The sequence below is a fragment of the Hippoglossus hippoglossus genome, chromosome 16 (assembly GCF_009819705.1).
Source record: "Hippoglossus hippoglossus isolate fHipHip1 chromosome 16, fHipHip1.pri, whole genome shotgun sequence".
Lineage (NCBI taxonomy): Eukaryota > Metazoa > Chordata > Actinopteri > Pleuronectiformes > Pleuronectidae > Hippoglossus > Hippoglossus hippoglossus.
The window spans coordinates 24,508,625-24,531,243 of record NC_047166.1 but is presented as its reverse complement, the minus strand read 5'-3'; the positions used below and the strand labels follow the sequence as shown (position 1 = coordinate 24,531,243).

Sequence of the window (22,619 nt, the reverse complement as noted above, 5' to 3'; positions counted from 1 at the left end):
CTCCACAACATTATGTTTTCAGAGACAGAGTTGTCCATGCCTGCAGCAATAGGTGCTGTAATTAAGTGAGACCATACACCATATATATATATCAAGTAAAGCATACACATCCTAGTGTCAAGATGTGCTTAAAGTACCAATACTGACTCAGCAGTTTTAGTCCTGTCGCGAAAAACATTGTGTAATGAGCAGATTCACTTACTGGTAAGAATTGTGACAAATTACAAATTAAAGCGTGAGTACAACATCAAGCAGATATATTTATGTCCGTCCCTGAGAAACAACATTAATACCTAATCTTCCTTTGATCACATTATGTCATTGAACATTGTGTGCAGCTACATCATGTTTCAATATGATTTCCTGGGGTCTAATTAACTTTGAAAAATGAATGTTTCATTTTTGTGACTAACTTTATTTACCCCCCAGAGATCTTCATTGAACATGTTTGTACAAAGTTTCCCTGTCAAACATCATCTCTGAATCTTGTGAAGCTGAATCAGCCGTCTGTATCGATCACTCATTCAGCCTGTCTTTCTCTGTTCGCTCACACCTCCACTTCCTCCCCCCCCCCCCTGAGCGCACAGATAACAGTGATACAAGCTCACGGCCTGAACATAATTCCACCGTTTGACATTGTTGTTCTTCAATCTCACTCAGATGCATCGCAGCTAATTACACTTTGCACACTTAAGTACACAAATGCGTGTGTGCGTTCATTTGTAAACGAGTTATTGTTTAATTATAACTTCACATGAACTTTGCTGAGCAGTGGGGCGAAACGTGTCTCCCCTTCAGCACATAATTATTCAGGCTGTAATTGCTCGGCCTGTTTGTGAAACATGCTCATCTCTCGGAGGCCATCTTGTGCTGTGCACCGTTCAAACCCAGCACTCATGTTCAATGAAGGGGAATTACGAGTACTTTTTCAATGAGAATGCCTCATAATCAAAGCGCTGACCTTCCGGTTAGTGGATGAGCCGGACCCACTCTATCGCCTGAACCACAGCCGCCAAAATCAACACCTAAATGTGTATATTCTTTCCGCCTGGATGAGAGAAGATAAGTTATGGAAGCTAAAAAGCCCAACATCTCTAAATTGACTGGTGTGTGAAAAGCCGTAACAAGCCAAAGAAGTTGAAAACCTCTGGTCTCTGACACATTTCTGAAAGATGTATCTCTTGCTTTCGAAAAAGAAAATGACCCGTAAGCAAAAGAACAGGCAAAAACATGCCTTAACAGTGTTTTGTTAAATATCTGGTCTCCATTTTGAGAAACATTAGCACTGAATCTGCACCACCAGCATCTGATCAGGGTTTCGAAAATTGTCTCAAATGTGGCGTCACTTGTTTACAGTAATTACAGCAGAGTCTCACAGTTTGACAGTGTGCACAAAATGAAAACTGTTATCCTCGTGGATTTAGACACGGCTAAATAAACATATCCCCTGCCTGCTGCTTCAAAAAGCTACATATGGATTATAGAATTTAGTTGGATTTGACAAACTCAGTACTGAAATTCTCCATATCCTTCAAAACAGAACAAAAATAACAAGATGTAGACACAGCAGTGCAGGGACTGACAGGGACGTCCTCGTTATTAAGAGTCTAAGGTGGGAAACGAGAGAAGGAACACCAAGCCACATAATGATGGGTATCACAAAGAGGCCTCCCTCAGGCAGGTCTGAGGCCTGTCGAGTCTCCGCCTGAGGACAAGGCAGACCACAGCACTCTGCAGACATGTCTCACTGAGGAGAAGAGTATTACTGTACTGGCAGGGTGCTGCAATATTTGTCAAGGTATGTTCATGTGTCACTTATGTGGTTTGTATAGAGAACAATATAGCACAGGGCAACCTTGCGCCAGCAACCCGTAACCCTCCCCTTGTTTAGATTTTAATGTTGGATTTATTATTCAGGAACAAGATTTCCATCCATATATTCCCCCCACAGATTCATCAGGCTACGTCTGTAAGCGCTTGAAAGACAAATAAAAAGCTGAACTAATTGCTGTGGATCCCCCCAGGATATATCAGCCTCACAGAGTGGCGTGACAGCAAGGAATCAAGCTGTAGCGCAGAGCGGAAAAAGCCTCCATGAATCACGTTTGCATCCGTTCTCGCGCACACAGCAGCAGAGGCAGCAGCGGTGGTGTCGCTGGCTGAGGAATAATCATCGGGGAGGCAGTCCAAATTAATACTTCAGCCGAGGCCGCCTCGTTCTCCGTCATTAGGGCACATTACAGGGCCACAATATACATCATTAAACCAGGCATAAACAATTCATTAAAACACAGTTAAGAAGACAAACTAATGTCACGTCTCCCCGTGGTATTAATAAACTGTAAAATAGCAGAGGGTTAAGGACATAAAGGATTATTCCACCCCTACTGTTCAGTCAGTCATTCTGACTAAAGGCTTCTCTGGTGGTTGTGGATTCAGTAGACGACCATACCTTTCTCCCAGTCACACTTTACACTAGTCTTCTGACAAGGCATGACACAGTAATGCAATTCACAGTGATGGTGCACTGTGCACTAAGGCTGGAGAATAAGTTAGAAAGCCATATGAGCAAGTTAAAGGGATAGATCATCCAAGAATGAAAATTCACTCATTATCTACTCACTACTATGCCGATGGAGGGTGAAGTGTTTGAGTCCACAAAACACTTTGGGAGTTTCAGGGTTAAACAGCGTTGCAGCCAAATCCAATACAATTGAAGTCAATGGTGACCACTTCTTCAAACGTAAAAAAAAACTGAAAAAAAGATAAATATTGCTCGTGTGGTATCATCAAAGTGTCCATAAGCCCGGACATCAAATTAGACTGGAAACGCCGTCATTTACACTGTGTTAGCCTAACTGTCCTCTGATATCCTCCTCTGGAGCTGCGCTAGCATGTGGATCACAGGCTTACAGACACTTGGATGACACCAGAGGAGCAGTATGGAGGCTTTTTATTATTTGTCAGTTGTTTTTTTTACAGTTGAAGAATCGGTCACCATTTACCTCAATTGTATTGGATTTGGCTGCAACACTGTTTACCCCTGAAAGTGTTTTGTTGATTCTGTAGCAATGAAGAAAATATGTCCTTGACGGATGGCAAGAGAACTGTGGAGTCACAGAGCAACGAAGCTTTCAGTGTCGGTCATCAGTCTTCAGTTTATTTAAAATCTGGTGAAAGTGAAGCACCCGGTTTCATCATGACAGAGGCACAACCTTTTAACACAACAGTGGTGTTCGCGGTCATGTTAGCATCACTGCATGTCCAACCCATAGCACAAAGGCTGACCACACAGCCAGACAGGGAGGAGAGAAAATGTATACTCTTGAAAGAAAAGCAGGGTCGTCCCAGTCACTCAAGGTGGCAAACAAATACAACACATAAGTAATTATCTTAAAAATACTTGTCTTGGGTGGGCCAGAAAAACCCTGACGTGCGCACTTCTTAGCTTCTAGTCAACCAGCTATAATAAAAATGTTCATCCTCCGTTCTTCTTCCTCACTACTGCTGCAACTCTCTGGGGTAATACTTTCATCGTCCATAAGCCCTCATAGAAACACATATTAATGCCATACTGTAAGCAAACCTTCTATTTCAAACAAAACCACTGAAAAAAAAAAAATTGAAAATTATACATTTCAACAGAACTATGACTTTAATGGTACAGTCCAGCCTTTTAAAGGTTTTTTCGTGAAACCAATTATTATATTGGATGATTTATATCTGTTGGATTTCAGGCTCATCCTGCACCAGGCTTCTGTCAGGACTTTATCCTAGCTTAGCAAAAATGATCAGCGATATTACTAGCATCAGTCCCCCACCAGCATTTTTTTCTTTTCGTTGATGGAGCTAAATTACCCCGATTTAGGCAAAACAAATACCATTCTTATTACTAAGTTAAGCAGGAGATACTTTGTTCTTTTTAGGCTACTTAGCTTAGTGCAGTACATAATGCTGTTCCTTGTACTAGGATAATTGTAGAACTTACTTCTGTCCTTTGTTAAAAGATAAGTGTAGGACATATTAAAGTTCTTTGTGCTAAGCTAATTGTAGGACATACTTCTGTTCTTTGTACTAAGCTAGGCTAAAGAAGTCCTCCCATCCTCTGTGCTAAACTAGGCCAGACCTGCTGAATGCATTGAGGTGAAATATCATTCCTCTCATTTGACTTTGGGTAAGAAAACAAAATGCTGTATTTCCCAAATAGTACATTACAGTTTTTTATATAAGGATAATGATTTTAAATAGCATTTTAATCACACAGGGATCAATATAAATAAATATTGTTTTGCATATTAATTAACATGGCTGATATACAACATATGGCATATAAAGTGGTCAAATACAGCAGTGATACTAATGACCATGTTTCTGTGTATTACTTTGGTTGAAGGGCATAAAAGCAAAGCACTTCACTACAATCTATACCACAGGGACACCACACCACATTCAAACTGGAGTATAAGGCACAAATATTGACCAAACGCATGTGCTTTAAAGAAAACTTCAAGTTTTTTTTTTTCCAGAAAAAAGTAAAGAAATGCTTTTCAAGCACTTCAGCCACATTGCAACTGTGACTTTATATATTACAAAAATGAAATAATTGATTACAGGAATATATTTGTCATAATCATATAATTAATGCAACATTTAACACCCAATGAGCTGTGATCTTTCCTGTGTGTCATTCACTTCAGTGTTAATTATCATTTGTGTTGTGTTTGTTGGTCAAGATCAACGCCTACAGCAGGTAACCTCAAAGCTGAGTCAGTCTTGTGTTACTATTAAGATGTGCTGGTTTCTGGAATAAAATATATATTGAAAAAATTCAAACCAGATGAAATATATAACCCCTGAGTTTCAGGACAAATACTGAGATCACATTGGGCATTTACACTGTGTCACTTTGACTCTACTCAGCTTCATTCACAGAACCCCTCCATCAGTTTGGTGGTGAGCACAGAAAGTAAGTGGCTGTAATCAAACAGCTTAATGTGAATAGCAAGAGGAAAAACATGCAACATCACAAAAGCACTTTGGAACAGGTGCTGTTCAAACTTGAGCTTTGGAGACAAAACTCTCAACATCACAAAAACCCAGGACCTCCAGCTACCTTAAAATAAAATCCAGTCCAAAACAACTTAATGACCTGTATGGCTTAAGCATAATCAATTATCAATCACTCTAATTACAATTAACATTGGCCAGGCTGACTTAAAAACCTGACCTGAATTTTTGATTTACTTGAGCCGGATAAAGTGAATTATCTCATTAAAAACTGAAGAAACACATAATTTTAAATTAAGGGCAGATTTAAACAGAAGTCAACCCAACACAGGTTACATCTACAAATTTAAACCAACATGTCTCAAGTTCAGTTAAGCCTTTCATTTCTCATTACGTGATAATCCTGGTATTTTTAACCGGGTCCAATTTTTGTGTCTAAATGATTTATAGGGACAATCCATCTGGTTGTTTGTCAGTGTCAAAGTGCATCCATTCAAAGTGCTCGTTTTTTCAACAATACACTGTATTGAAAAGATCCATACAGAGATCGACCTTTCTGTTGAAGAGCAAGATCCTTTTTGTTTCACCAGTAACAAGCTCAGTTCAAAGGCACCAGACTACAATGACAAAACAGTCAGTTAACCTAACCGAACACATTTTGACCAGGATGACAATACTGCCAGTCATATAGGGAAAATATCTGTGCTCGACTAAATTACAGCTTTTCTCAAAGGAGTCTGGTGGTTTTGAACAAAGCGCTATAAAAGCCATTTAAACTCTTTAACAAGGTCTATCTCTGTAGGGATCCTTTCCACAAAGTTGTAATAACAATCTGAGCCTGGGGGCAAAGACAAGCACTTTTGGTGAACATACTATGAGGCACACTACTGCCGATGATTTCCTTGCATATGTTTTGCAGATACTATCGGGATCATGCTCATTATTGGACATATTCCAAACATTTTTGTCCCTAATAATCATTTAGACACAAATTGATGGCAAAATAGTGCCCAGCTTAAAAAATTCTGGAATTATCCTCAAACACCTACCATGCCAAAAAGCTCAATCAACACGATCAGATTTATATATAATTATTATATCCATCTGCAAAGTCCAAAAAATACATGTTTTTAAATCAGATACATCAGACATGTCTGGTTGACAGATTAGTCAATTAATCAATTGGCCAACTGAGAGTAATTTCATTTAAAACTTAAGGTGATTGACAAACGCAAAACAAAATGTCAAACAGTCAATGGTTTCAGCTTCAGGAGAGAATTAGCTGGTCTTCTCTGTTCATACCACTGTAAAGTTGTTCAAGTGTTACTTCTTACTACTTTTATTTGAAATGAGTCCCTCTGTCTGCTGTTGACTTGATGCCCTGGGTGCTTTTCTTTTGTCTGCATTTGTAGCACGTGTAAATCAAAACTCATTTTGTTCCAGTTTAGTTTTTCAAGTTCTCACGTTTCTGGATGACAACATGTTGAAGGTGTATCTCAGGCATGTTACTGTTATTTCAGTTCGAGCGTGAGATTAAGCAGTCAGTTTGCAGCAACACATACCCAGCGATATCTGCATCTAGGTTTGAGTTGGCACAACCCACACAGTAGAGTGTGTGAAATAAGGCTGCGTTCACTGCCTTTAACACCCCCGTTACCTGTGAGCACAACTGCATCAAGTAAGAATTCTTAAATCAAAATCAAAATGACTTAATGTTGACAGGTGCCGTCAGAGTGACCCTCATGCATTTAAAATAGCTTGTTTGCAGCACATTCTGACAAGGCACTGACCAAGGCCCTGATCTTTAAATGTGTAACCAGCGAACATGAGTATGTGGCTACCAAACACAGGTTTTGTTTTTCACAGTTTTCATTAAGGGTGAGTTTTACACTTTTTTTTGTCCAATTTTGTTGCACTCACACAATGTTCATGGGAGGATTTCTCACATTGTCAGATTGTTTGTGTGTCTTGCATCCAGTAGGAAGGCATATTTTACAGCTTTTCTCTTGGCAATACGTAAGTGGTGATTGATATTTGTGGAAGATGCAGAATCTTTCCTGATAATTTCAAGTGTCCAAAAATATTAACAACAAAAAAAAGTCTCACATTTTGTAATCCTTTAACTAGCAGTCTGTAGTTGTTAGCATCCAGCCAGTTGATCCAAAAACCTCCTCATCCAGTCTAACTGCTTTGTTTACTGACCACTAAAAGATCTTGTCTGTGGCACAGATGCAGGCAGGTTTTCCTCCAGTAACTGACTCACTCTGAGGCAGTGTTTGCTGATGAGCACCTCCCCGCTCTTACTTCCTCTGCTGGGGATCACTGAGTGAAACTCTTCTTGATGGCAACGTTGGGGAAGAGGCCACAGAGCTCCTGGACGACCCGCATGTCTATCTGGGAGCAGAAGGAGACGTCCAGGAGGAGAAGCCGAGGACACGACTGGAGTAGCTTCTTCAGCGAGGCGGCACTCACCAACCGTGTACCTGTCCGAGAGACAAGTCACAACAGGGAAACAAGCATAAGCAAAGAAATACAGGGCAAATAATGGAAGTAAATGTGCCCCCCGAAAAATATGTGCAAATTTCTTATTAGAATAAACCAGACATGGACAGCAACATTTTAAACACCAAGCAGATTAGTACAAATAAAAAAATGTCAGCTCTTGATACCAATTACAATTTCTAGAAACTACAAATCATAAACTCAAAAAACTGTACTCGATCAACCCTGGCAGGGCCTTCCTCGGGTGAGGGTGTATAGTGGTTATGGACGAAACATCTGATCCTAGGGTCCACTACAAACAATGGGTCCTAAAATCTAGAAAACCTAAAGGCAGGAAGGCAAAACTCTTTACTAGGAGAATATACAGCGCAATAAAGAAAACTGTGAATACAATCCAAATATGTAAATGTACAAAGCCTGGTATCATGACATCAAGAGTTCATACCCACATGTGCCTGTATATTTACAGGGCTATGACCAAATATCACAGGAGAAACTTGGACATTAATATTCTAAACTCAAAACGTAATGAGGAAACATAAATCAAAAGGCAAAAACAGTATTTATTTTCCATGAGCATGGACACATGTAGTGCAACCATGCAAAAATATGTCCATGATTCTTTGATGTCCCTTATTCATTCATGTGACGATCAATGGCCGAGAACAAGGCAACAGTGTTGGAGTGATTCCATTATACATTGATTCTGTCTTCAGAGGTTGCTGCTGTGAATCTGCTGTTCACTATGACACCACATCCCACATTGGAAATGCTCTGCTAAATGTGAAGTTCACTTGACAAACACATTAGCAGCTTTAGTTGCACGAGCTATTAACAAATCATTAATAAATAACAAATGTTTGTGAAGGGATTTCCACATATGTGTGAGATCAGTGTTTACCCAGTATGTCGAGATGCTGCAGTGAGGGGCAGCTGGCGGCCAGCTCCTCTATGTCTGAGTCACAGACACTGCGGCTGGCGGTGAGGAAGAGTTTGCGCAAGCGTGGAAGGCTGCGGGCGAGATGCTGGAAACATCCAGTGCTGCTCTGCAGCGTGGGACACCATCCCAGGTCTAACTCCTCCAGCATCCTGAACAAACACACACCAATTCACATGGAATCAGATGTGATCTACAACCTTTCAGTTGTCTGTCTGTCTGTCTGTCTGTCTGTCTGTCTGTCTGTCTGTCTGTCTGTCTGTCTGTCTGTCTGTCTGTCTGTCTGTCTGTGACCAAACATTGGAAGTGCAGTGTTCAATATAAATAAACTGAATAAACAGTTTACCAGTGCTCTGTAACACCAGCGGCTGTGAATTATCAACATTATTGACATTGCAGTTTTTTTCTCAGCCCTTAAAGCCCTTCTTCAACTTGTGACTTGAAAACGAAACACCACATTTCTGTATTTTTGTAAATCGTCTATTTACCAACAAACCATTTATCAGTAAGACAATAAAGATGGGAAAGGCACTGAGGCATAATGAAATAACTCTAATGTAGTGATTTTCCAAACACAAGGTGATCACTGGGAATATCTGCTGTCCTAACTGGTCACTACATTATATTTACATGTTGTGGCGTAATATGCCATCTGTGTTATTGCTTTACAGCACGCAGCAGCAGCCCGACACTGCAAAAGAATGAAAACCTGATAAAAAAAAGAATTTTGACTATGTTTGTTCGCCTCTTCAATGAGAAGTATACGATAAACATTTTCAATGCATGGAACACAACTGCACTGCCTACCTGCAGCCAGAGACGAGCTCGGCCAGGCCTCGATCTGTCAGGTTTCTGCAACGCCACAGGTCCAGTGAGCAGAGGGAGCGGCAGCGAGCAGCCAGCATGCTGGTCACAACGTCACAGTCCTCAATCTGCAGGAGAGACAGTCAGCTTTAAACATCCATTTTCAGGGGTGTCTGTCTGCCTGTTCGTAGCTTCACTGGGATTCTTTGGAGGAAGAAATGGGCCCTCAGAGTATTAAATACTTTTGAATGGATACTATGTTTGTCTAAGTGACAATGTCAAGAAGGAGAGAGATTCTGTGGAGTTTACTTCCAATACATTAGATACTATAAAATGTCTGTGTATTTCATGCAGTCACAGAATTCAGGGATCTGCCTTGAGGATGCCATGACTGAGGACTTATATAAAGTTGATGCTGAGGTCCGAGAAAATGATGCTGTTAGGGGGAATGAAGTAATGAGCGTGTCACTACTTTTCTAACTGTCTGTCTTGTGTGTTTTGAACAAACTTTTGAAATGCAGCAACAATAAAAAGCTGAGTAGATGTATCGGCTGGTTTGAAGTACATAACCTCCCTCTCAAGAGGGAACAAAGCTCCAACTGAGAACATCATCATCATCAAAAAAGGAAATGATATAGTCTTTCAAGAAGTGATTTGTGTTTGCGGGAATGTTATTGTTCTTTGGTGTCAGGTAATGTTGGCCATATTTCATCCTTTCATCCTAAGATGAAAGCAAAGAAATGCAATTTAGCAGCCAAACAGCCAGTGCGGGCACCTAACCCACAGAAATAACAGCATGCAAAACATTTACCGTGGTTAGCAGTGGACGGTTATTAAAACTTCAGCTGAAGGAGTTGCTGTCATTATGTATTTCCATTCCATTAATGACGACACTTTGGGTCTTAAGAAAAAAAGATTTGGATTTCCATTCATATTCTATGAGTTGCAACGATCTAATTTGCATCAAATATGAATCAATTGGATTGAAACTCAGCTAATGACAAGGTGTGTGGTCGAGTTATTGAGTCACTTTGTCAGTTAAAGACTGGCGGAGTGAATTAGTGAACAGAGTGCTTAAAACAAGCACTCTGTTATATAAAAGGGACTAGTCCTGATGCCGATTCTGACACCTGGACTTTGCATTTTCGTCGATACAGAGTACCGATCAGATACAAGTGCATTTAAATAAAAACAGCGTTATGCTACGAACCCTGAAAGGAAATTATGATTGCTATCATTGTTGGCCTGGCTCAGGTTAAACCATTTGAAAAACAAATAAATACAGATAATGATGCTATAGAACTTATTTTATCGTCTAGTTTCACCATCATAACTAAAAAAGAACAAAAGTGAATTAATCTAGGAAGATACAACAATCACTATCTTTAAATAGCTTGAAAATTAAGTCTTTCATACGGTGCATGTCGCACAAATTAGTTTGTAATGTGCTGACAAGCAGTTTTTACAGGGGGAAAAATTTGACAGCTCTTTACTCCTGTTCCCAGGGACTGCTGGATGTAGCCTTGACAGATCAGAACAGATTTTTCCATCTTCTCACCTAACTCTCAACCAGAAAGCAAATACATGTATTTAACAAAATGCTATTAGTTTATGTGGAACCTCAAAGTAGCAAATTGCTAATTTGTTTATTCTACTAATAAAGTTTATTAGTAGAATAAACTAAAGGAACATCTAGTATACATTCTCACCCTCACACAGCTCCCTAGGTTGAGGTGCCTCAGCTCTATGCAGAAAGTCAGGATGCTCAGAATAGATGTTTGCTGGAGATACAAGGAGAAACAAAGTCACAGGGTTAGAGACTTATGCTTTAAAAGTAGGTGTCATTCATTTAAACTGAAACAGAAGCAACATGTATTAGAATTAGACTACAGCAGGTAGCAATAATGGTCAAAACAGCTGGAAAAGATCAATAAATAACTGCTTTATTGGAGCAACATGATCAACAACAGAGTAAAGCACTGATATCTGATCTGAGTGTAATTCTATAAAAGGTATACATCCAAATAACAAGATGCGTTTAAATAATGATAACAGGTCCGATCATGCCATCCTAAGTCCTTCCAAAATGATTTCCTGTCTGCTGCCTGGCACACTCAGGTAATATTTGCTCTATGTGAGGGAATTTAATATTGCAAAACAGATTTTTTTTAACTGCTCCTCACAAAGTCAGCATAGCAAGGACAGAGGTCTCTCCAGGGGAGCTGCAGCTAGAAGGGAGATATGGGAATTCAAAACTGCACCAGCCAACACATGAACCTCAGTGGCAGGAGAAAGTGTCAGACATGAAAGGAAAAGCCTCTTGTGTGTGCGTTTGGTGTGCGTACTCAGACTCGTCACTGGCATCTTTATAAACGCCTCTCTGCGGCGAGCTAGCCATTTAATTAGAACAGTGACAGGGTAATGACAGCTGAGATGTCGGGGCTTAAAACAGACACACAGCTCGCTCTGTCTGCCTGCGTACAAACAACTTGCAGCATGTTGCCTGGCTCCGCCGCAGAAACTCGACACTGCCTCGTGCTGCTCTAAAAGACAGAAAACACTGGAGATACGCTGAGGTGTAACACCAACACACAAGACAGCGGTTTTACACGTCAGACAGGCTTGAACCTGCACATATGTAGTATGTGTGTTTAAGACCCCCTGAGCTCAGAGTTGTTCATGTTCACCCACTACATCAAAGAATTAACTGATTCCATCACAAAGCATATATCATCAAATAAGCAGATAGTGGAAATAGATATTAGCCCTCCACCCTGACAGGGCTTTCTAACGTTTTCATTCAAATTAAGATAAAAGTGTATGTATTTTTATGTATGAAGCTATTCATCATGAACTGAACAAACTGCAGCCAATGGCTTTTATCAAATGAAAGTTTTGTGAAAGAGTTTTACCTCTTTTTTGAAACTATCAAAATGACACTGACAATGTAAGCATGGACAATTGTGACTTGGGGTGTTTGTTAATTTATGCAAGAGTCCCGTAGAAAGTAGTGGTGTAGGAAGTAGCTACTCAAACATGCTACTTAAGTAAAAGTACAAATAAAGACAAAAATTACTCAAATGTACCACATTAACGTTTCCACTTAAGTAAAAATAAGTACTTCCTTTTAAATATACTCCAAGTATTAAAAGTAAAAGTACTTGTTGAGTCTACCCTATTCCCTAATGCAACAATCAACTGTGCCAACTGTAAAACAATTTTGATAAAAAATTGTTCAGTCTCTGTCATACTAATAAAGAATGCTGCATATAATGCTACTGAAAACATTTCATTGTCATATTAATCAATGGCTGAGTCTCAGTCGTGGTCTCTTTTGAATCCATTTAAGGTGTTTCTTCATCAGTGATGCTGCTGCTGCAGGAGGAGGTGGGGTCTAATGTTACATGCCTGTTCTGATTGGATCAGTGGACCAAATCCCCTCTCATTATTGATTACTTTTAAAAACACAAAAAACAATCTGAACATCTGGTAACGCAATACTTTGTAAAAATTAGTAGAGTAGAAAGCACAGATATTGGCCGATATATGTAGTGGAGTATAAGTGAAATCTACTAACCACTTAAGTAAAGATACATGAAAAAATGTAATTAAGTACAGTAAAAAACTAAATGGACTTCTTTACATCCCTGGTGTAAAGAATGGTGAGCTTGATGATGACCTATTCTTAAAATCCCAAGGCTAAAGACCCCAAGCAGTCTTGGCTTCTTCTTGTCTACTTTTCACAGATCAGACATGCTGTATTTTTTGCACCAGATATCATGCATGCTATTGAAAAATTTGGAAGGAAGGAAGCTGTTGGTAAAGCAGACCACTGCCATCTGCTGCCTTGTAATTTGGCATAGAAATATACAAATGAATCTGATCTTTGGTAAAGAGTTGAGGTAACTCTGTTTTCTTATGGTCTTGGTGACCAGCTGAAATCTGATTTGCATCTGTGTAAGAAGATTTGTGCAAATGAATGTACAGACAGCTGAATGACGTCGCTGTGGAAATATCTCACCCAGCTAACAAGTGCTGCTATAGTGAAAAAAAACGTTTTTTTTCCTCGATAAACTACACCTATTAAAGTCGTTACATTTTTAGGGCCAGTTTTGATAAAACGCAAGAGGAGGAAGAACCATTTAAACAAAGTTGTGCACGACTGGACCACTGGACAGGAACAAGAGCACATTAGGAAGCCCATGAAACATTATAGACCTCTAGTTTAACCTAACAAAGTATTAGAATTGTCCAAAACACATTGTACTTTGTCAATTAAAAGAGCTAGTAGTGTTTCCCTATTGCTGAAACAAGCTCAAAAGTATATTCTCCTATATCATTGTTAATTGATTTATTCATTTCTATTATATTGGCTGATTTTACTTCTTCAGACTCAGACACTCTGCTGTAACTTCTGTGTGCGTTATCCTTGATAAGAATTAATATTGGCAAAAAATAGAGGCATATGAGGTACTTCTTTAAAGTAACTCCACAACATGTATATCTCTATATTACAAACAGCCAGGGCAACCAGTTAAGAAAAAAAGATATCAGTGGTCCTGCAGAAACTGAACAGAACAGATTATGTCTGCAGTTGAAAATGTGATTTTGATTGAGCCTACCTCTATTTTGGTCCGATAGAGCACCAGCCGGCGGAGGCGGGTTAGTTTAGAGATGTGAGTGAAGGCCTGCGAGTGCAGGCGGTCACAGGAGGCCAGGTTGAGCTCTTGCAGCTCTGGACAAGTCTGAGAGATGACCTCCAAACAGGCCTCATTCAGAAAATGGCAGCACGACAGCTCTAGACAGACCAAGCTCACACCACACGCCTTCATAAAACTGAGGAGGAAGATGTGGGGATAGAAAAGGAAACAAGATTAGTCCCATTTCAAGTACCTAGTCCTCCTCCCCCTTATTTCTAATAGTATTGCTAACATCTTTTTTCAGGATCTCTTCTTTTATTTTTTGGGGATTACTGAAAAAAATGTATACTTAGTATGTCCCTCAGTCAAAACTATGCATATGCTTATTCTTTTGCTAGTTTTGCAAGGTCATCTCCATTTTCTAGCACTTATGGGCCACTGACAGTCTGACCTGCTGAAGCCGGTCAGGGTGAGAGCGGTGCGGTTGCCAGTCCAGGACAGGTTGAGCCTCTGGAGGAGGGTGCAGCGGCTCTGCAGGTGTCCCAGGGAAGCGTCACTCAGCCGGGCCCAGTAGGGCTGAAGACTCAGTTGGGTGTACTGCAGCGGGTCACAGCAGTGCTGGTGCAGCAGCTTACAGCTCTGGGCCAGACGGCAGAGGTCTGGCAGGGCCAGGTGGCTCAGTATCAGCTGAATGAGCTGTGGACGGAAGACAAGGAGAGGGGTTAGAAGAGGAGAGGAGATAGGAAAGGGTAAGTTTTGAGAGGGGGGGCAACAAAAAGACAAAAGGTGTGACTGGAAAACAAGTTTTGCAAAAAACAAAGCATATAACAGAAAACTCAAGAGAACTAGGACCTTGTAGAGAACAGAAAACAACAGAGCAGAGTAGAGAATGTTAATTGTGTCCCTCCTACAGGCAGATCCAAATAGTGGTTATCTGGGACACAAAGCCCTGATTGCAGGATCAGTGGCGAGGTGAGCGGGCTTGTTTTACACTTTGTTCATGTACCTCTCAAAGTGTGTGTCTGTGTGCGGGGGGGTGTGTGTGTTGCAGTTGATTAACAATACAGTGTTCAAGCGGGTATCAGCCGACAGATAATAGCTATATTGTGTTTCTGAGACAAACCCACAACGGTTGTGAAGACTGCTGTTAATGGCAGCGGTTTGGAGAAGAGATAAGAGAACGAAAATCAAGAGCACTGCCGGTGTTTTGAAGCTCGCCTCAGACGACATGATGTGTCAGTATGGCATGAAAATGACTCTGTGTCCGTGAGTGCAAACAAGATCAAGTGTCAGTTCAGGCCCAGGCCACAATGTGCATTTGTTTTTGTGGAATACTGTTTAATGGAGTGTGTACAAACACAGGGTACATATAAAGTATATTGAAGTACATACTGCAAATTATTATTGCATTGTTATTATAAATTAAGATCATAATCTATTGATTAAAATCTAAGACTCGTAGAATCTTAGCTACTCAGCACAGTAAAAAGTTGTACAATTCAGTGTGTGCTTTTTATTTTCCTTAATTAATTTTAGCCAATGATTCCTATGTTTGTATGTATGTTTTTGTATCAATCGGTTCACTGTGCTTTAGTACTGTACTGACGTTTTGTGTCTGTGTGTGTGTGTGTACTTCTTCCCCACTATATATTTGAAACTTTTTTAATTCATTGCTACTACTACAAAATATTATTAAGATTCATTGAATCAGATTTGGTGTTCAATACAAGCATTCCCGTATTCATCCTTTTTGTTAATTTAGAGTCAGAAAATCCATATGCATGAGTTCCAGTTCGGATTTTTCTTCACTGAAAACATCACATTTCTACACAGTCAGAGTCACAACGGGGATCCAGGTAATAGCTTAGTTATTAAATTCTCCCACATTGCAGAGTGTCTCTCCAGCCAGACAGGAGAGCATGGGAGGTGCACTGAACAGCCTCGTGCTGCCCTACGTTTCTATCACCGTCTCCACTTCCATCACAGTCAGTCTTATGGTTTCTGCCATTTTTTAGACAAGAGTCAGTAGTAAAACTTCAGCTCTGTGCACTATGAGGCAGCTAAAATAAAGTGTGTACTGTGGACTCAGGGTCTCCTCATCTACCAACTGACTTTCAGGGAGCAGCTCTGAATAATATCTTAGCATAAATATCAAAGAGGCTTTCTTTCATGACAATATCCACTTGCATGTACATACAGATATTAGTTAGTCAACAGACGACTCTTCCACAACAGTTCTAATAATCAATTAATAGTTTCAGTCGGTAAATTAAACAATCAGGTTCAGAGTTTCAAATGACTTTCCTACTTGCCAAAAAACAGAAAAACTTGAATCTAGAATGGCCTACAGAGAGTGCATATCTCCGCCATGGCCCAACAGTAACCTTAAATTCTAGCCAAACAAAATTGCACGTACTCATTGATATATCAACAGCAGACTGATATCCTATCAGTCCTCTATCAATTTCCAAGGTTTCCAAGAGAATGATGCATGGATCTTGATGAAAGATTATGATTTTATGATCTGCATTGTTTTGAGCTATTAAAACAATGCAGCTTTATTAAATTTAAGGGGACTGTTGGGCCTTGAACGAGGTGTACGCTCTACAGAGTGACATTATAGTTCTGCTGTTTAATTACCTCATAGGGCAGCTTGTCAAAGTAGCCATTTCCTGTCCTCTGGTGCTTGATGTCACCTCCCTGTCTGAAAGGAACGCCCATGTCAGACAGCTCATCCTCGCTGTCACTCAGGTCACTGATGTCGATCATGGGCATCTTATACAGGGCCAGCATGGGCCTCTCTTTTACCCCGCGGAGAATAACAGCATCCAGCTCGGTGTAGTAATCCAGCAGAGAACTGTTGACCTCCAGACGCAGCAGGTTGGTGGGGAAGTTGATATGTTTGATGTTGGGGGAAAACTGGCGTGCCTGAGATGTCAGCACCTTGGTGGGCCCTCCTGACCAAAGCACCTCCCACCTGAACAAGAGAAAGTTTAAATGGCAGTTGCCCCATAAAGCTACACCATTCTTTGAGATTTCCAACTGGGGCCAAAATCTTAGAAGGAGATTGGTGCTGATTTGTGAGCACCAATCTACCTATAGTACAGCACACTTTGCCATTAAACCTACAGTCATTCTTTATAGATTAATGGATGTGCAATGGGAGCTTGCTACAGCCCTTCTTATGCAGGTTTATACCTGGGTAAATGGGAGGAAGACTTTGTATTTAACCACAAAATAAATGGTTTTCTAAAGAACAATATCTTGTGGGGACGGTACATTGATGATGTCTGTTTGTTTTGGTCTGGGTCTGAAGCAGAACTTCTGGATTTTTCATGCATTTTTTAATAGTAGTAACCTCAACATAAAGTTGTCTCTAGATTACAGCAAGGAGAAGATACAATTCTTAGATCTAACTATTTTCAAAGACAATCAAGGGACCTTGCATAAATCAATATTAAGGAAACCTACTGACAGAAATTCCGCTCTATATGCCAACAGTTTCCATCCAAAGTGGCTTCAAGAAAATCTGCCTTTTGGCCAGTTTCAACAAATACGCAAGGAAAATGAGTTTGAAGCCAAATTAAAAGAAATGGTGTCATGTGGTGTCATCCAGGAACGGGAATACAGTAACTCTATGCTGCGGAAAGCATGCACTAGGGCCAAACATCTAGACAGACAAACTTTACTACAAAAAACTGCCTCCAAAGTGAGAAAAGATAGAACGTTTTTTGTCACAAAATACAGTACAGAAGCAGATTAAACTGATCACAAACAAAAATTGGGGTATCATTAAAAGTGATGAAACATTACGCCAGAGCTTCCAGAACAACCATTGATCAGTTTCAGGAGATTCCAAACAATAGAGGAAGAACTGGTACACAGCCATCTTCAACCTAACACCCAACATGAATGCTAGGGTCCAAAACCTAAGGGGTCCTACAAATGTAACCACTGCACAAGTTTTAAGCACACTAAGACACGTATGGACTTTACAACTCAAAGGTAGTTGCAAAGTTTCTTCATCAGGAGAACAAAAAGACTAGCAGAACAAAAATATGGCATCCACACATGTAATGTCAACTCTCCCATGGCTTGACATTTTCTGGACTTCCTTAACAGTTATCCATCCACACTACAAACCTTTGGCATTGACCACATCCCTGTTTCCTTTCGAAAAAGTGAGGGACAGAGTAAACTGTGAACCGTGAACCAACGGGAAGATCTTTGGACCCATGAATCACAGGATTCAAAATACCCAGGCTTAAATGTGGATCTAGATTTGATGTTTTTGTAAAAAACATTTGTTAACTTGTATTTTGTTATTGTCTGTTCGCGTGTTTTATATTGTTCTTTGATACATTTTTTGTCATTGTTTACAAGTTTTATATTGTTCTTTGATTAGTTTGTGATTAATATGTTGAGCTAAACAGCACCATCTGCTGGAGTTTTTATGTGACCACACCCTTTAGGCCACAACCCCATATCTGAGTGGCAGTTTTCCTATTGGCTTAATAGCGCTACAAAAAGGAACCATAGAATCCAAGAACTTTATTATTGCAAATATCTTATTATGGGCTCAATAATGTATTTACATATAAATCAATTTATTTTATTAAGAAAGATAAGGCTGAAATACAACATATTAATCATGGATTACTCTCATTGTGTTGATTTTACCAATCAACGATTGAGATACCTTTTAATCTGGTTAATGACCAGCAGGACTGGGGTTTGCTGATAGCCAGGTTCTCATTGGGTAAAAACATGATCAAGTTGGTTTCACATGAGTAAAATCTGTCTGTCCCCATTCCTGGTATTTACCCACAGCAGAGCACATGGTCTTCACAAGCTTCACAAGCTAATCCATAGTGGTCCATTTGAATTGCCCTCCAGGGAGAAATAAAGTTGTGTTGAATTTGAATTTATCAATAAATTTCAATTTTCTTCACTCAAGTGACTATGGGCTAAACAAATAAAATTTGATTGATTGGTTGAAGTTAACCTTTGAAGCTTTTTGTATCACTGAAACAGAGGGTTAAGCTGATCGTAACAAAACTGCATTAACCATCAATTTTTCCCTTAAACATCATTTATTCTTTATCTATGATGAGGTTGCTTGTCCTACAAAAAGACCAAAAACCAATTTCACCCAGGGTCTATTCTAAATGCCCCCTCAGTAGTTTATTTGACTGGTCTGTTGGTGGTCTTGTTTTCATACCCGTTTAAATACATATTTAATCAAACTGTTAAACCTCTTGGTTTTAACTGATGGAAAAAGGAAACTCTGCTTGGATGCTGTAGAGATATGAAACTTGCTGCTTCTTTGTATAGGTAGTCCCCCATAAAATCTAAAGATGGTGAATGAAGACATAAGACCTGAAGGGGAGGCACTGCAGCAGGAAGTGAACAGAAAGCAAGCCATCATATTTAGTAGAGTCGGCAGATATAAAATACAAAAATTGGATGCTTCAATATGTTTAGTTAATACTTTTTCCAGAGAAGCCAGAGAAGCATGCACCACTGATGAAGATATTTGATCTCAAAGAAAACATTGCCAAACACAGAAGAGACACATTGTCCACTCGAGGAGGAAAGATTCATCCAGAGTTTACTGAGCTGAACCTGCATGTCATCAGGGGCATTAATGTAAATACAGCACCCTGTGGTGGGCCATCAGCTGAGAATTTGTTCATAGGAAGATGTGTTCCCTCCTCAGGGCACAATCTGCAACATCTCAATGCAGCTTAATATGCCATTGTGCTGGTGGACCTCGGGTGCAGAAATAAAGTCTACTCTGGGCCTTTAATTAGTGTGATCAATCGTTGATTATTGCATGCCAATTAAATAATTGAAGTGATGGTGAAGTATTTATTTGTTTATTTTAAAAGGCCACAATGCTTCACAAAATACAGAAAAATAATCATTTAAGAAAATGCACTACTGCATAAACATGTCAGCCCTCTAACAAGCAAAAGTGTGCTCGTGAGTGGGTGTAGATTCTGTTATTGCCTAAAAACATATACAAATAAACCTGCATAAGTGAGTTCTGAGAAAAACCTTCACTAATTGGTGAATGAGGCCCAGTATTTTGTGAGCAAAGTGTTACAAAAACTAAAAATACAAATATTACTGTATGTAATAAACCCCAATTAATGTCATATGAGATGAATGATATAATGTGTATCAGGCTGCAAGAACTGCTGGTGCTGCATGGTTTTCTTAAAAAGATTAATTCAATTAATATCTGACTGATGATGGTTTTCCACAACAGATGGCTGTTGTTACCTGACATCAGTAGGTGGATTCTGGGAGAAGGGGTTGTGAGAGCAGGCCAGGATCTGGACGATGGCTCCTGGGTAATATGTCTCAAGCACCTCCACTGCTGTAGGATAGACAGGCTCCTCAAAGCCAAGCTCAATATAATCCCGGCTGTAGAAGCCTTTAGGGGTGCGGCGGAAAGGTGGTGGAGCACTGGCACACTGTTCCCACCATGTCCCATATGCTCGGAATACAGCCGTCTGAGTGAAGTCCCCTGAGCTGGGGTACACGTTGGGTACCCCTGCCAAGTTCCACATGGTGTAGGACATGCTATTCTCACTGCCATAGTGAGAGCTGAAGTCAAGAACCTCCTTAGCATACTGCTCCACCTCCACACTGACCGGCAACACCGCTCGCTGCCCCGATTCCACGGCCCGTCGACTGGTCAGCGCCTCACCTCGAGTCCCACTCCTGGCGCGTCGCCGTAAACAGATATAGTAAAACATGCTCAAGAGGGTTAACATAGGTAGCTCTGGGGCTGGTGGAGGATGAGGGGAGAAACAGAGACTAGGGGGAGGAAGAGCCTCTGCCTGGTGGAAGCACACTGGTCTCAAGGGCTGGGGATGTACAAAGAGATGTCGAGAGGCCTCGCCACATACATGGCCTGTGGGTGAAGCAGAGAAAAAACATGGATAAGAGTGAGAACAATAAGACAGCAAGCAAGTATATAAACTTATGCTTTTCCATTTTACAAAAAATAAATAGTTATGTAGAAAGACTATATAAATATACATATTCAGCAATTTCAAAAATGGAAAACATTCAGGCTACATCCACACTTTTAGTTTTTAAATGGAGGGTAAATAAGAAGGTAAACTGCACTGATGAGAGATGACGCGTCCTGCAAACATGTATGATGTGCTGCCTTGGGTGTAACACGGTCTAACTTAGCAAACACAACCTGACACAAACCTTTCTACAGTTGCCACAGCACCCCTGTCATCAAAAGGTAGACTGATGGGTTTGTCTATTAAAGACCATTCTTCATGCTAACAACATGCAGACAGCCAGTTAACATGACTGCATGTTTAACAGGTCCAACTGGAATGTCCAAAATGCATGCTAACACCCCAAATCATCAAAGCACCCTTTCCCCCCAGGCCTCAGTGACTAGGATCCTGCAGACAGGTATTCACACCATACCTGATGTCAGGCTCTTTAAGTGGCAGGACTGGCCTGCAGGATGCCAGGCACCTCAAGGTCTGGTGTCTGACACCCCACTGCCATACATGTTTTTACTAGCACTTCATTTAGTGACAACCTGTGACTCAAACGTAATAAATGAAGAATCAAATTTATTGTTTTAACATTGGCTCCCAATTTGTTTTAAGATTGATTTTAAAATCTTGGCGACTACTTTTAAGGCTCTTTGTGGTCTGGCCACAAGTTATATCTCAGATCTTTTAATTCCTCCATTACCTCTGTGCTGCTTGTGATCTGCTATCACTTCCAAAATATTGGCCGAAAATTAGGGGGGAGCATTTGCATCAGGCCCGAGGCTGTCTGAGATGGTGTCTTCTGTTAAATTTCAGCTAAAAACTTTTTCAGAAGACATATTCCTGAATTTACTTGGGGTGCCAGGTTATTTAAGTCTACAATATCAAATATTATTGTTGCCATAACTATTTATGTAAATCCTTCTGTAATTCAACCATTTGTTTTCTGTTGTGCAGCACTTTGTTCTTTGCGTTGACAAGTGATTTATAAATAAATGTATCACTATTATAATAAAAGAAGAGTCGAACCAGACATATTCTTAACAGGACTAACACCACCGCTACCAATCAGCCATTGATGACAGTTGGCTTTAGCGTCAGTGTTTTTAAAAGAACTGACGTGTGGCACAAGCTTTGAGGTTGTTTGTACAGGAAACGAAGTCACCCGGGGCCAGTCGGTCGTACGTTGGCTTCGCTTTATCAATGCTACAGAGGAATGGCTTCGCTCTTGAGCATCAGCTAACATGTCATCTCTTGTCTCGTTTGCTCCGATTGCTGATCTACCAGCGAACTTTCTGAAGACCCCGGTTCAATAACAGTACCAACACGACTTAACAAGCGGAGTGACACAAGCAAGAGAGGTGCGGCTGCTACCTTCCCCCAGCGTATGTTGCTGGTGTTTACGCTAAATAGCTAGTGTTAGCCAGCGTTAGCTAGCTAGTCCACAGACAGCTGAGCTGTCAAAACATGGCTGTTAGCCTCCATAGGTCGTTAAGCAATAGTTAGCAGCCAAAGAAGACGGGACATACGTCAGATTTACGGTCAATGAGGATCGATATATCCATTCGTGAAGAGCAATTGCTTTTCTTCCCGTTTCAGGATATCATGTTTTTCACCAGACCTCACTCCTGTCCTGTCCTGCCTTTTACCTTGTGATGCCTTCATGGACAGTCCGACAGCTCTAAACCCACT

General features: G+C 40.4%; 1 protein-coding gene across 1 annotated transcript; it reads right to left on the bottom strand.

The window, feature by feature from the left end:
• Positions 1-4,810: 4,810 nt before the first annotated feature.
• Positions 4,811-22,581, bottom strand: fbxl4 (F-box and leucine-rich repeat protein 4). The gene is made up of 9 exons (XM_034612160.1): positions 22,457-22,581; positions 20,179-20,815; positions 16,531-16,867; positions 14,342-14,586; positions 13,873-14,086; positions 10,960-11,031; positions 9,254-9,378; positions 8,411-8,598; positions 4,811-7,490 (listed from the first exon to the last, which is right to left on the bottom strand). Exons 2-9 carry the CDS (start codon positions 20,673-20,675, stop codon positions 7,327-7,329), a joined length of 1,842 nt encoding a protein of 613 aa, XP_034468051.1. The 5' UTR covers positions 20,676-20,815; positions 22,457-22,581; the 3' UTR covers positions 4,811-7,326.
• Between the last annotated feature and the right edge of the window lie 38 nt (positions 22,582-22,619).